The sequence below is a fragment of the Trifolium pratense genome, linkage group LG6 (genome assembly GCF_020283565.1).
Source record: "Trifolium pratense cultivar HEN17-A07 linkage group LG6, ARS_RC_1.1, whole genome shotgun sequence".
In the NCBI taxonomy this organism is placed as follows: Eukaryota; Viridiplantae; Streptophyta; class Magnoliopsida; order Fabales; family Fabaceae; genus Trifolium; species Trifolium pratense.
Genome location: NC_060064.1, coordinates 39,914,095 through 39,928,674, shown reverse-complemented (window position 1 = coordinate 39,928,674; position 14,580 = coordinate 39,914,095). Strand labels below are relative to the sequence as shown.

General features: G+C 37.7%; 1 protein-coding gene across 1 annotated transcript; it reads right to left on the bottom strand.

The window, feature by feature from the left end:
• Nucleotides 1–9,589: 9,589 nt before the first annotated feature.
• On the bottom strand, nt 9,590–12,962 carry LOC123888192 (wall-associated receptor kinase-like 1). Its single transcript, XM_045937163.1, has 2 exons — nt 12,024–12,962; nt 9,590–11,375 (listed from the first exon to the last, which is right to left on the bottom strand). Exons 1-2 carry the CDS (start codon nt 12,874–12,876, stop codon nt 10,189–10,191), a joined length of 2,040 nt encoding a protein of 679 aa, XP_045793119.1. The 5' UTR covers nt 12,877–12,962; the 3' UTR covers nt 9,590–10,188.
• Nucleotides 12,963–14,580: the final 1,618 nt, after the last annotated feature.

The following is a 14,580-nucleotide window of genomic DNA, read 5'->3' as shown; positions in this document are numbered from 1 at the left end:
ACCTCGTCAGGATCCTGGTTCCTCCTAACCATTACCACTGGGGGGTTTTGATGTACCACTTGTGGATTTGGGTTCATAACAGGAGGGTTTTGATTTACTAATTGAGGCATTTGATTAACCTCGTGAGGATAATAGGTTTCCTCTTGTACAACTGGTGTAGGTGTTGGGTTAGGAACTGTTTCAGTAGCCACATAGGTTGGCCTTTGCTGCACTGGAGTCGAAGACATTGCAGGTAGTATTACTTGTGGAGTAATGGGATTTACTCTAGGAGGAGGTGGGGGTGTCCCAAAAAAATCTGCAATTCGACTCATTTGAAATGCCAACATTTGATAACTCTCGTTGGTATTCTGAATTAATGGATTAAACACAGTACCCATTTGTTGTGTTAAGAGATTAACCATTTCATGGTTGCTCTCATCCATTTGTTGTCTCAAAGACAACACAGATGCAGTCGTTAAGGGTGTAGGAGTTACCCTTGACGAAGTATACCTATCAGATTCGAAACTTGGCATCCCTAAACCAAGTGTAGGGGGAGGCCCATACATAAAACCCTGACCTGACGGTGGTTTCGAACGTCCAAAACCAGCAGTTACGGTCGGAATTGCCATAGTTGGAATTGGCAAAGTTGGAATAACATCATGCACAGTCGAAATGGTTGGACTGGAGAATATTGGAACATTCACTAACTCAGATGTTACCACACTTTGTGGAGGTGGATCGACTCCACCACTCGAACTTGCTTCGCTACTCATCGCACTAGAACTTGGAGTTTTACTAGGATTAGATCTCTGAGTAGTTTTAACCATAACCTAACTTATCATGGGTTATATGCAAGTAACAAGTTTTTTATTCCACAATATAAAAATAAACACAACTTTAACAAACACAAAACCAGTCCCACTGGGCGTGCCAATTTGTTTACGTTGGAATTTGGTAAACAACCGCTAGTTTAAGTATTTAAACTCGCGAGATCAACTAGTAAATCTCAGGACAATTTTGTGTTTGTTCGTTTCAAGAAAACTGTTTGAAGGTTCGTTTGAATAGGGAAACGAACACTTAGGAATTAAAATATTTTAAAGCATACACGAGAAACTAATTCGAATCGCCTCGAAGTAGCAGTTTCTCAAGCAAGTATCTGGATTCAGACTTAGAAAAAATTACTGGAAAACAAATTGCATTGCATTGAATGAAAAAACAATTACAAATAAAGATGGTTCACAAAACATACATTTCTCCTTCGAATTCCGTTCGTTCGATCGCTGAGTACTTAGAATTTTTAGAGAGAATATTTGTATATATTTTGTGACCCTTGTTCAGAATGAAAAACTACTATAAATACTACTACTAAGTGGTAACTGTTTCTTGATCATCTGGACGCTCCTTCATTTGCCACGTCGACCACGTTCTCCACTTTCATCTTTCATTCCTTCAGCGCGCGCCAAGATCTTTTGGGCCGTTCGTTGTTTCTTTTTTGGGCTTGGCCCAACTATCTCTCGATTCGATTTTGCGCCTTCGATAGCCTCCTGGTAAAACCAAAACTATACGCATCCTCTACAACTCTCGAAACGCTTTTCTGCTTCGACATAGGGAGTTCTCGACACCAACTTTGAAAGTTTTGTTTTGATAATATAACCTCCAAAATAAATATTGGACCCACCAATTATATTTAATTAATAAATACCAAATTTATGTCCAACACCTCCAAAGGCGAATCGCTCTGTTATTTCGGGGCCTTGGAGCTTAGAATGGCTACATGACTGTAACCATGGGGATGCAGGGGTTATCTTTTCGGCAAGCAAGAGAAGGATGAAGGGGGATCATTTTATTGTGAGGCAGCAAAAGGTTAGTCAGAAAGATCCTAGAAGAAAGGCAGAAGGATTGCTTCGTCATCCGCTTCACAGTATTAAAAAGGTTGCTAAGCTTCCCACCAAAGACCGTAGCGCGGTTCTAAAAGTTTTAAAAAAGCTGGTCCGGCGGCGTAGAGGTGGGGACATCGTTAATCGGTCTTGTTCTGTGAGCCGTCGTATTTCTTTAGACGAGTCATCATCATCGTCTTCCGTCAATAATGATTGGCAGAACTGGGTGGCTATGCAAGGAACTGAGCAGATGGCAGTGGATGATATTTGGGGGATAAGGAAGACCATCGGGGTCAAGTTTCAGGGTGATAATGTGAATTTGTTTAGTGTTCTTTCTAGGGCAGACAAAGGCAAGAAGGGGCTTTCAAGCTCGCAGTAGGGGAAAGGAGCATGGAAGGAGGCGGAGTGCTAGGTCTGTGGTGTGTGTGCGGTGGGGAGAGTGTGTCTGATGAAGATTATTTCTTGGAATGTTAGAGGGTTGGGTGGGTTGGAGAAGAGGAAGGAGGTTCGCAAGTTGGTGAGGGATATGAAACCTTTTATTCTTTGTATCTAGGAGACTAAGCTACAGTCTTGCGATGTTTTTCTTAGCTCGTCTTTATGGGGTAGTTCTCCCCATGCGTTCTCCTATCGTCCTTCGGTAGGGGCTTCGGGGGGGCTGCTAACGGTTTGGGATTCCTCTGAGGTGGATATGTGGTCGACTGAGAGCTGCGAACATGTTTTGTGGTGTCGAGGTAGATTTATTCAGTCTAGAGAAGAGTTCATGTTGGCAAACGTTTATGGGCCTTGTGATGATGGCGCAAAGCAAGAGCTGTGGGACTCTCTATCGGCGCGAATACAAGCGTCGGGAAGGGATATGGTGTGCGTTTGTGGGGATTTTAATGCTGTTAAATTAGTGGAGGAACGTCACTCCTCCAGGGGGAGTCAGCGAAGTTCGGACCACATTCCTTTTAGTCATTTTATTGACAATAACAACTTCATTAATCTTCCATTGATTGGGCGTAAGTTTACTTGGTATAGAGGGGATGGTCTATCGATGAGTCGGTTGGACAGGTTCCTGCTCTCTGAGGAGTGGTGTTTGACTTGGCCTAATTGTAAACAGGAGGATAAGATGTGAGGGTTGTCTGATCATTGACTTTTGGTTCTCTCTACAAATGATAAAGATTGGGGTCCCCGCCCTTCAAGGATGCTTAAGTGTTGGAAAGATGTTCCTGGTTATAATCTGTTTGTGAGAGAGAAGTGGAATACGTTTCAGGTTGAGGGTTGGGGAGGGTATGCGCTAAAGGAAAAGCTTAAGATGATGAAGACGACTCTGAAAGATTGGCATAAGACGCATGTTCAGAACGTGCCTAGTCGTATTGAAACTTTGAAAGACCGGTTGTCGTTGCTTGACCAGAGGGGGGAGGAGGTGGACTTATCTGGAGAAGAGTTAGCAGAGCTTCATGGAGTCACTGCGGATCTCCATTCGCTGTCGCGTTTGCACGCTAGCATTAGCTGGCAACAATCTCGCTCGCTATGGCTCAAGGAAGGTGATGTAAACTCAAAGTATTTTCATTCAATTTTGGCAAGTCATAGCCGATGGAATGCTATTTCCGTGATTCAAGTGGAAGGGGCATCTCTAGAGGATGTGGCTCCTATTCGGCAAGCTGTGTTTTCACATTTTGCGTCTCACTTCAAGTCTTCTACAGAGGAGAGACCCGGGGTGGATAATCTTCAGTTTAAGAGGCTGACCTATATTGAGGGTTGTAGCCTCACCAAACCTTTTACGGAGTCTGAGGTGAAGTCAGCTGTTTGGGACTGCGATAGTTATAAAAGTCCAGGGCCTGACAGGATAAATTTCGGCTTCATAAAAGATTTTTGGGCTGAGCTTCGCGGTGATGTCATGCGTTTTATCTCTGATTTTCATAGAAATGGAAAGTTGGCGAAGGGTATTAATTCTACTTTCATCGCTCTTATTCCCAAGATTGATAGTCCTCAGCGACTGAATGATTTTCAGCCAATTTCGCTTGTTGGGAGTCTTTATAAAATTCAGGCGAAGGTTTTAGCGAATAGGCTGCGTTCTGTTATTGGTAGTGTGATTTCGGAAACACAAACGACATTTGTTAAAAATTGGCAGATCTTGGATGGAATACTTATTGCTAATGAGGTTGTGGATGAGGCTCGAAAGTCTAAAAAAGAACTTATGCTTTTCAAGGTGGATTTTGAGAAAGCCTATGATTCGGTGGATTGGGGGTATCTGGACAAGGTTATGGAGAGAATGTCGTTTCCAACCCTTTGGCGGAAGTGGATTAAGGAGTGTGTGGGTACAGCTACGACATCTGTCCTTGTCAATGGTAGTCCAACTGATGAATTCTCTTTGGAACGGGGTCTTAGACAAGGTGATCTGTTATCTCCTTTCCTTTTTCTGTTGGCTGCCGAAGGTCTGAATGTGTTGATGGAGGCAATGGTAAGGCAAAATTTGTTCACGGGGTTTAGAGTTGGGGTGACAGATCCTCTTTCAGTGTCGCACCTTCAGTTTGCCGATGATACTCTACTTATGGGGGAAAAAAGTTGGGCTAATGTTAGGGCTTTGAGGGTTGTTCTAGTGCTGTTTGAGTCGTTGTCTGGCCTAAAAGTTAATTTTCACAAAAGTATGCTTGTGGGGGTAAATATTCCTGATTCCTGGTTAGGCGAGGCTGCGTCGTCTCTAGGTTGTAGGGTGGGAAAGATTCCTTTCCTTTATCTGGGTCTTCCCATTGGGGGCGATTCGAGGCGTCTTGTTTTCTGGGAACCGGTGTTGGCTCGTTTAAATAATCGATTATTTGGCTGGAAGAGTCGCTTTCTTTTGGTGGTCGTCTGGTTCTTCTGAAATCTGTCTTGACCTCTCTACCTGTTTATGCTTTATCCTTCTTCAAAGCTCCCCCAGGTATTATTTCCTCTATTTAATCTATTTTAATTAAATTTTTTTTGGGGGGGGGGGGGGGGCGGTTGTGAGGACTTTAGGAAAATTGCTTGGGTTAACTGGAAAATCATTTGTTTGCATAAGAAGTATGGTGGATTGGCGGTTAGGCAGTTGAGGGAGTTTAATTTGGCTCAGTTAGGTAAATGGTGTTGGAGGATGTTGGTGGATAGAGATGGGATGTGGTTTCGAGTGTTGGCAGCTAGGTATGGGGTGGAGGGAGGGCGATTGCGAGTTGGAGGGAGGCACGGGTCGGTGTGGTGGCGAGAGATAGCGAGTACTAGGGAGGGTGGTGAGGGGTCAGGAGGTAGTTGGTTCGGGGATCATGTGGTTAGGAGGGTGGGGGATGGATCCGATACTCTTTTTTGGATTGAACACTAGTTGGGTGAGACTCCTTTTCGTGAGCGGTTCGGCGTCTGTTTGATTTGGCCGAGAACAAACAGTGTACGGTCGCTGAGATGTTCTCCTTAGGGTGGGGGATTGAAGGGGAGGCATGGGTGTGGCGGAGGTCATTGAGGGCGTGGGAGGAGGAGTTGTTGAGGGAGTGTCAGATTTTATTATCTAACATTTCATTGCAGGCACAGTTTCTAGATTGGTGGCAGTGGAGGTTAGACCTCGATACAGGCTACACCGTCCAGGGAGCATATCGGTTTTTGACTACTAATGACTTGGTTACTTTGGATGATGTGGAGCACCTCATTTGGCATCCTCAGGTTCCTTTAAAGGTCTCCGTATTGGCTTGGCGTCTTTTGCGTGACAGGTTACCCACGAAGACAAATCTGGTTACTCGAGGCATCTTATCTCCTGCAGCTCACTTTTGTGTATTTGAATGTGGGGAGGCCGAATCGGCACAACACTTGTTCATCTCATCAATGTAGTACATTTGGCTCCCTTTGGACTCTAGTTTGTACTTGGATTGATATTTCTCCGATAGTTTCTACTTCTATTCGGGATCACTTTGTTCAGTTTACTTCTTCAGCTGGTGGATCTAGAGCGCGCCGGTCTTTTTTGTAGATTATTTGGTTGGCTAGTGTTTGGGTATTCTGGACAGAGAGAAACCATAGAGTGTTCCGAGGCTCATCTAGTACCTTGCATCAGATGTTGGACAAGATCAAACTTTTTTCTTATCGGTGGTTGAAGACGAAGAATTTTACTTTAGCCTCAAACTACCATAGATGGTGGTCTAGTCCTTTACTATGTTTGGGCCTTGTATGATTTGTTTGGCTTTCTTTCTGTGACTTGTTGTAATCTTTTGTAGTCTTCTTTGGCACATCTTGTGCTGAGAAGGCTGTTTGTTAATATATCTCATTTTAGCTTCTTCAAAAAAAATTGTATTTTTTTTAGAGGCAATAGGGTCTATAATACTCTTTGGAAGAATTTTGTCCAGAGAATGAAACTTTATTTAAAAAAATTTAATTCATCAAGCCCTGTGATCATCGATTTGTGTAACAATTGTGTAAATTGAAAAAATATTTCGGTAAGTCTATATTGTTTTATTTTTTTAACAGTTATAATATTTTGTAAATGTGTCAATTGATTTTAATTTATATATAGCAAAGTACAATGGATGTATCCATTTCATGGTATGGTACAATTACTCAACACCTAATTAGAAGCTCATCTCAATATAATTATATATATATATATATATATATATATATGCTCTCAACACTATCTTCGACACTACTGTTTATCTATGTATACAAGATGAATGTAGGAGAAGTTGAACTAACTCAAGGTGTGAGTCAGATTATCGGTTCTATTAGTAGGTATTTATAATACCTACTAATAATCTGTTTATAATACCTATTGTTTAAGTTTATGCAAATAATATTTCAACGTTATAGTGTAAAATATCGCATAAGACCCGTGCAACGCACGGGTAAGCGTCTAGTTAAAAATATTAATCGTCAAAGTTATGCATCGGCATACGTGAAACAATCAACTGTGTCAATCAATTTGGAACGGAGGGAGTAAATTTTATGCTCTTTATATCATATTCTATCTCTATCCTATCCTGACAATCAAACAGACCCTCATATTTATTTATTTATTTATTTATTGTCCTTATAAAATAGTGATCTTATAAGCTTAGTGTTTACTTAATTTTTATCATATTTTTAGTCTCTGAAAAATTATCCTTCACCCAACTTTGGTCCCTACTGTTAAATTAAAGTGTATTTTTGAATATTTTTTCACAGATATGTTTATAACATCATAAAAAAGTTACTCTTCAAAAAACGAGCTCAAAATTTGATTTTTAGGTTATAAGTTTCGTTACTAGAACTTTTGTCGTTTAAAAAATTTATATTATCTAATGGTCAAAAATTCTAAATTTGAATAAATGAACTTTATATAATATATTTAACATATCTGCAAAAATCATTCAAAAAATATACTTTACTCACGGGGGCTTACAAAAAACATACTAATAATAGAAATTTTTTTTTTCTACCCCAACAATTATCCATTTACCCCAACATATTTTTCAATATGCCTATTCTACCCTTATTAAATTTAAGTATATTTTAATAGTTTTTACTTTATCTTTATATAATTTTTCCGGTAGAGTGGTCATACCTCTGAAACACTGTTCTGATACTTTTTTTTTTTTCCAATATGTTAATTTTACCGGAACATTTTTTCAAAGTGTTCCAATTTGAAAAAAATATGGATTGTTAAAAAGTGTTCTGGTTTATATAATATCCAGAATTTTTATATCATATACCAGAACGCAGAACACTTGAAAAAATGTTCCGGTATTATACAAGTGTTCCGGTCTTATCGTTGATTTGGATGCATATCAAATTCTTCCGATTCCAACTCATCGTTGAACCCCATTTCACCTCCAACATCAAATCCTTTCAATTTTTACTCACCCTTCCAATTCCCCAAACAAAAACATAAACACCAGATTCAATTTCTCTCTTTAACCAGCAACCTCATCTTTCCATCAATGTGAATTTCGTGTTATGGGTTAAAGAATGATTTCTGGATTTGTGAATTTTTTGGTTATGGGTTGTAGATTTTTGTTGGTTGAAGAATGATGAACATTGAAGAAGATGATGATAAATTGTTTTCCTTTTCTGGATTTTAATTCTTTTGTCCTTTTGGGATTGCGTCGAAAAAAAATGAAGAAATTAGGGATGACAAAGAAATGTTATTGTCTGCACAAAATCAGAACAGGTCGAAATCAAAACAACCAAGGATCTTCCGGTCTCTGTCAGATCTCCGTCGGCGAACTTCCAGTCTCCGGGAGGCCAAGAAGGTCGTCGTCTCCACCTCACACCGGTTGACACCCATTTGACAATGCAAGTTGATATTGGAAGGAAAACAATGGAGAAAATGGGTTTTCTATGACTTGTTTTTAGTTCTAACTTCCAAGTTTGACATTTTTAAACAAGGAAGAACATACCAGGACACTTGTATAATACCAGAACACTTTTCATAATACCAGAACACTTTTTAAAAGTGTTCCGGTATGTAATATAAAAATTATGCATATGATACAAACTAGAACACTTTTAAAAAGTATTTCGATAACAATCCATATTTTTTCCAAGAACACTTTGAAAAAATGTTTCAGTAAAATTAACATATCGGAAAAAAAAAGGTATCGGGACCGTGTTTCGGAGGTGTGACCAGTCTACCAAAAAGGTTATAAAACGACAAAGTAAAAAATATTAAAATACTGAAATTTGATAAGGGTAGAATGGGGATATTGGAAAATATGTTGGGGTAGAGAGATAATTATTGGGGTAGAAAATAAAATTTCCCTAATAATATTAAAGTAATTGTGATTTTTTTTTTGTGTGTGGGGCTTGAGCCCCCAAAAGCCAACACATGCATCGGCCCCTGTTGTTAGCCTCTCATTTTGAGCTCAGGTTAAGCTCTTGTGCTCATGATCAGATCTTAGGGGCACGCCTATGCTCTGACTGTGCTTTGGGCTTAAGCGCGCGATAGGCCTAGTTGGCGCCTATGTGCCAAGCTTGTTTGTTTGTAAGAGCCTTGTTATAGTTGTCTATATTGATGATTTCTCTTCCGACCCCCCGCATTTCTTTTCTACTCCCTGAATTTCCGTTTTTGCCCTTGGGGTACTGCGGTTTATACGAACCGAATTTTTTTGTCATGCTAAAAAAATTCGGTTAATATAAACCGAAATATTGTGTTCCAAATTCTTTTTCCAGATTTCCTACATAAATTCTGCATGAAACCCTCAACTTCCACAATTTATTTGAAATACTAAACGATGTTCGATATGAGTAAACGACCAATCGTTGGAAAGCTTAGGGTGTCAAGAATACAAATATAATTTTTGTTTTAAGGGTTAACTATTCAATTGGTTTAGTTTGACCAAATAATGGGTATTGGTACAGAAACAGAGCAAAAACTTTTCTCAAACTTGTAGGTAGATTTTCTCATACTATACTTAATGAAATTTAACAATTCCGGTGTCAATCTTGTAGTAAATTTTGTCTTATTTACACTAGATTAAAATTCATTAGCATACGACTTATATTCAGAGAGATATGCTAAATTTACCACAGGTAGCTCTACACGAATTTTCACATAAATCTTTCTTTTTTTGGGGAGTAAATTTATGTTATTTCGGTTTATATAAACCAAATTTTTTTCCATGTTTAAAAACTTCGGTTCGTAAAAGTCGAAGTTTGTTGGCAAATTTTTTTCAAACCGCAAGGAGCAAAATTGAATTTTTGGGGTATAAAAAAAAGCAGAGGGTCGGGAGAGAAATCATCATCTATATAAAGGGCATCCAGTAATGAGATAATCAAGGATATTGAAAATAATTTCATATGGAATATATGAAAGTTCCTCCCATTTTTTTACTGTTCAATTTATGTGTCTATCTTACTCATCATGTTTCTTCTCTCTCTCATCATCACTACTTTATTTTTTTTATTTCTCTCACCTCACACTCCCATAATTAAAAATTGCACTTCTGAGTATGAATAGGATGTGTCTATCTTACTCATTATGTAATTTAATTCACAATTTAGCGAGTATGAATAGGATGAGAGAAAAACTCAATATGATGATTCAATTTTAAACTGATACACTTTAGGAGCTAATTAATAATGTGAGTCAATTATCCTAGGTCATCTTTGGGATAAATACACTCTTCATTCATTTCATATGCTGAAAATGAAGCAAAAACATAATAATAAATCAGAAATCAGTATCAATCCGATTTTTTTTTTTTTTTTGTCTTAACCCTCGGGTTTTTAAGATAAATGAGGTCTGGTGGGAGGTAGGCAAAGTTCCGCTAAATAAATATTATTCTAACCTGAAATCAAACTCACATTCTCGTGAACAATTCGATTTAACTGAAACTCATTAACATCTTGAGTCTAACCACTCGATTATCAATCCAGAATATTAGAAGGACGTAGATTCTGTTTGTAAGTAAAGCGGAATGCTTTCCTCTCTGGATTCTTGGTCTGTTTCATTAGTTGTGCGCCCAAATGATTCTTCATCACTTGGTGGCGACTCATCATGATCATGGTTGATTTGGAAGGTGCTTTGTGCCTTTCTCAGTGTTTCTAATTCCGCTGAAACCTCTCTCATTGTTGGTCTTTTCTTACCATTAAGTCTCAAACATCTCATTGTAAGATTCGAAATGGTAAGAATGACATCTTTCCCTGCTTCCTTTTGCACTCTGGCATCTAAAATTTGAGAAAGTTCGTTCTCCTTCATCGCAGAAATGAAATGTGCAATCAAATTCTGACCCTCGTCTTCATCATAAAATGAAATCGGCTTTCTACCGGTTATGAGCTCTACAAGCACAACCCCAAAACTGTATACATCACTCTTATCTGTAAATTGACTGGACTGAAAATATTCAGGGTCTATGTACCCAAAAGTTCCACCTACAAATGTGGTTAAGTGAGTCTTATCTAGTGGTATTGATCTTGATGACCCAAAATCGGACACTTTGGCACTATAGTTACTGTCCAGGAGTATGTTGGTTGGTTTGATGTCTCTGTGGAAGATTGGAATAGAAGCTGAAAAATGCATATATGCCACTGCTCCAGCAACCTCACACGCAATTCTAAGGCGATTTTCCCACGAAAGGGACGACTCATGGTCTTTCCGATGTATATGTTGGGAAAGAGTTCCATTGGGGATATATTCGTAAACTAGTAATGGGGTTTCTGTCTCAAGACAACAGCCTAAGAGTTTGACAATGTTCCTGTGGTTGATCTGAGATAAGATGACCACTTCATTGACAAAAGTCTCTATCTGGTTCCTTTCAAGTTCTTTTGACTTTTTAACTGCAACTATGGTTCCATCTGGTAACATTCCTTTATACACCATGCCATAGCCACCCTGACCAAGAAACCTACTCAGGTTGTAGTTATCTGTCGCTCTTTGCAGCTCCTCTGCCGTAAAAAGCTTTGCCATTTCTCCATTTCCAAAGGATGAGAATGTCTCTTGTAACAAGTAGCCACCATTTTGCCTGAACAGCTTTTCCTTACGGATTTTTTCTCTCTTTTCATTTATGCATTGATATAATTTGTAACCCAGAAGAAACGAAGACAGAAAGCCTGTACCAATGCCAATACCTGAAAATACCGAGTTACTTTTCAAATTCAGGTAGGTAGTAGTAGTAGTGATTATCAAGAAATTGTCATCCTTATGTTTAATAGCAAACAGAAAAGTACTTTGTTTATTTTTCACTAAAAGCGATGCAAGATGTCATCGATTAATCAATTTTATTCATTCTACTCTATATAATCATGTCTGCACTTGGCTAAGACAAGATACCTAAACATTCAAGCCTTATCTCATTACCTGCATCCTGTTATAGCATAAGAAAATATCTTATGATATCATTGATTTTATATTAGAGTATCTTAGGTTGTCTCCTAGGAATCTAGGATCAGTTTATAATCAGAGTGTCTTAGATTATCTCTTAGGATTAGTTTTTATATTACTTATTATTATTATTATTATTATTATTTGTTTCCTAATTTCCCCATTTATTTAGGGTTGAGTCTATGTATCCTTATAAATAGATATTAGTGTTTAGTATTTTGTATCAAGTTAGTACTATGAAGTATATTTCAGTGTAGTTATATTTTCTTCTTCTTATTCTTCTCCTAATTTTATCTAAAACCCTTAACTTCAACTCTAAATAGCTATGCTAAAAAAAAAATAAGAAAACTGTACTTTTGTAAATTTGTTCTTGAAGAGGATTTTGACAAAAATACCTGAGGCAACAACCAATTTTGCAGGGATTTTTTGACCATGAGATTCATCACAGAATAGACGCTCGGAACTTCCATCTGCATGCAGTGCCTCAGAACATTTGCAATAGAATCTTTCTGGGTTCTCTTTGCAACTCTTGGCTTGCAGAGGAACTAGTAAAGGCGTTGTTGCAAAGAGGATCACACTGCTGTTTGCAATTTTTAGCAGAGGCAACTCATTAGCCTCTCGCATGCTATTTTCATCGACACCATAAGCTTCTCCTATGGACTTAACTGTGTCACCATCGTTCACTATGTGAACTAGCAAGGAGGTAACCCCTCTTGCCGTCAGGTTTGCTGTGGGACAAGCACATAGTACTGGAACTGTGAGCTCAGCACCAACTGGAATGTAGATAGGAGCATAGTAATTCTGACCCATCATTGCCTGGCAGGTTGTAAGGCCTTGGTAAGTTTTTTCTACCAACTCAAAGTAGGTATCATTCTCCTTTACAGAGTAAGATGTGCTATGCTGGTAGATATTTCCAGCACACGAACAGAAGACAGGGACTATGATTGATTTATTGGAAGGAATTTTCTCATTTATTGATATCTTGTTGATTGAAGCTAAGGTTGATGCTTCAGAGCCAAGAAGATAGGCAATTTTTGTAGGGCTATCATAGGGATGTTTTGACTTGAAAACTAAAAAGGAAGTGCATGATTTTTTAAGGCCATTGCAGAGGTATCCTTTTGGTACAGAAGGTGTATTAGTGCAGTCAAAGACAGTGTTATTAAGGTATACTTGTTGGCAATTGAGTGATTGAGGAAACATACTTAGGAACAGGACTGTGAGTTGAAGAATATAGTAATGAAGCTCCATGATTAAATCTCTAGAGAAGACAATAAATGTTTTGCACTTCAATTGTTTTCAAGTGTTTTTAAGAGTTGGTTATGTTCTTATCACGCGGCATTGCTTTTGTTTTATTCCTTGACTTGGTATGCAGCAGAATATTCAGCCAAAATGGTTAATTTAATTTGATACATGATTTTCAAATATGAATGACCATGACATTAATAATATTGAAATGCCAAGGATGAATATTTTAAAGATGGAAAAGTTTGTTACTTTCTGATCAGTGTGACTTCCAACTCTAAGAGGCCCAATTAAAGATAAACACAAATTTAAATGTCTTCTAGCTTTGAATTTGAAGGAGAATATCATGACTATTATATGCAGGGGCAAAGTAGTCATATAATAAGGCATGCTGCTAAGCACTCGTGATAGTCCAAAGGACAATGTTCCAATAAACATTCCCTTAATCTAAGCATCATAATATTAATAATTTGACTGTTTCTACATGCAGGAGGACAAATTAAAATTGTTAATTTGTATCGTAGCTTTTAAGTTTATCTGCAGAAAGAACAAGTTTATCTAGAAATTCTTTGAACTTACACTGTGTTTGGTATAGGAGAATTAGGGACGAGAGAAATTGGGGGGAGAGAGATAGAAGAGAAATTGCCCATTTCTCCGGTTTGGCAGACAAAAGAAATAAGAGAGAGAGAGAGAGAGAGTTTAAACGCATGGGGCCCACACATTTTAGAGTCTCCGCAAAACTGCGAAGAATTAGCGGAGAAAGTTTTGTTTCCAATTTTATCCCCGTTGCAATGCAAACTACAGGAAAGAGAAAAAAAATATTGAACAGAAATAAAATGAAAAGTGAAGCACCGATAAAATGGCCTGTGGGGTTGCGATTCATTGTAGCCTATACTCAAATCAATTAATGGGAAGATAGTTGGAGTTTCAGCGAACAAAACTGAACTGAAAAAAAGCTCTGGAACAAACCGTGGTAGTGAATTTTGTGGGTTAGGGGGATTGGGGAAATGGGAATAGTTTAGGTAATTTAAAATAAACTATTAGTAATTGTTTCAGTAATTTTTATTATTTTGTTTAAAAAAATTATAATTTTAATATAAATATTAATCATCTGAGTTATATTATAATATTATATTTAACTAGCTAATTAAATTATAATATACACAATTCTATATTGATTCTTTAATTTTTTAATTCAAGGGTATTTTTGACTTTTCAAAAATAAATGTATTTCTCTCTTTCCTATTTCTCTCATTTTTCTCTTATACCAAACAAGGCTAATGCTACGGTGGACCACCTTCACAAGTGGTCCACTGTGGACAAGTGATCTATTGAATATGAATTTTACGAAATTCACTGTTGGATTGAAAGTTTATATCGTACAGATCATCCATAAATTTTTTAAATTTTTTTGAACATCATTCGATATATTATTGAGACCCAGATTTACGTTATTTAATAAACTGTTAATCTTGATGTGTCTCAATAACATATCAAATGATTTTCAATTTTTCTACGGATAATCTATATGATATAAACTTTCAATCCAACGATGAATTTTGTAAAATTCATATTTGTTATAATGTTATTCATGAGTGGTCCACCATGGACCACTTGATAAAGTGATCCACATTAGAATTTACCTACCAAACAATATATCAAATCTACTTTAATTCTCTCATCTTTTCTCTTCTCAAACTCTTTCTCACC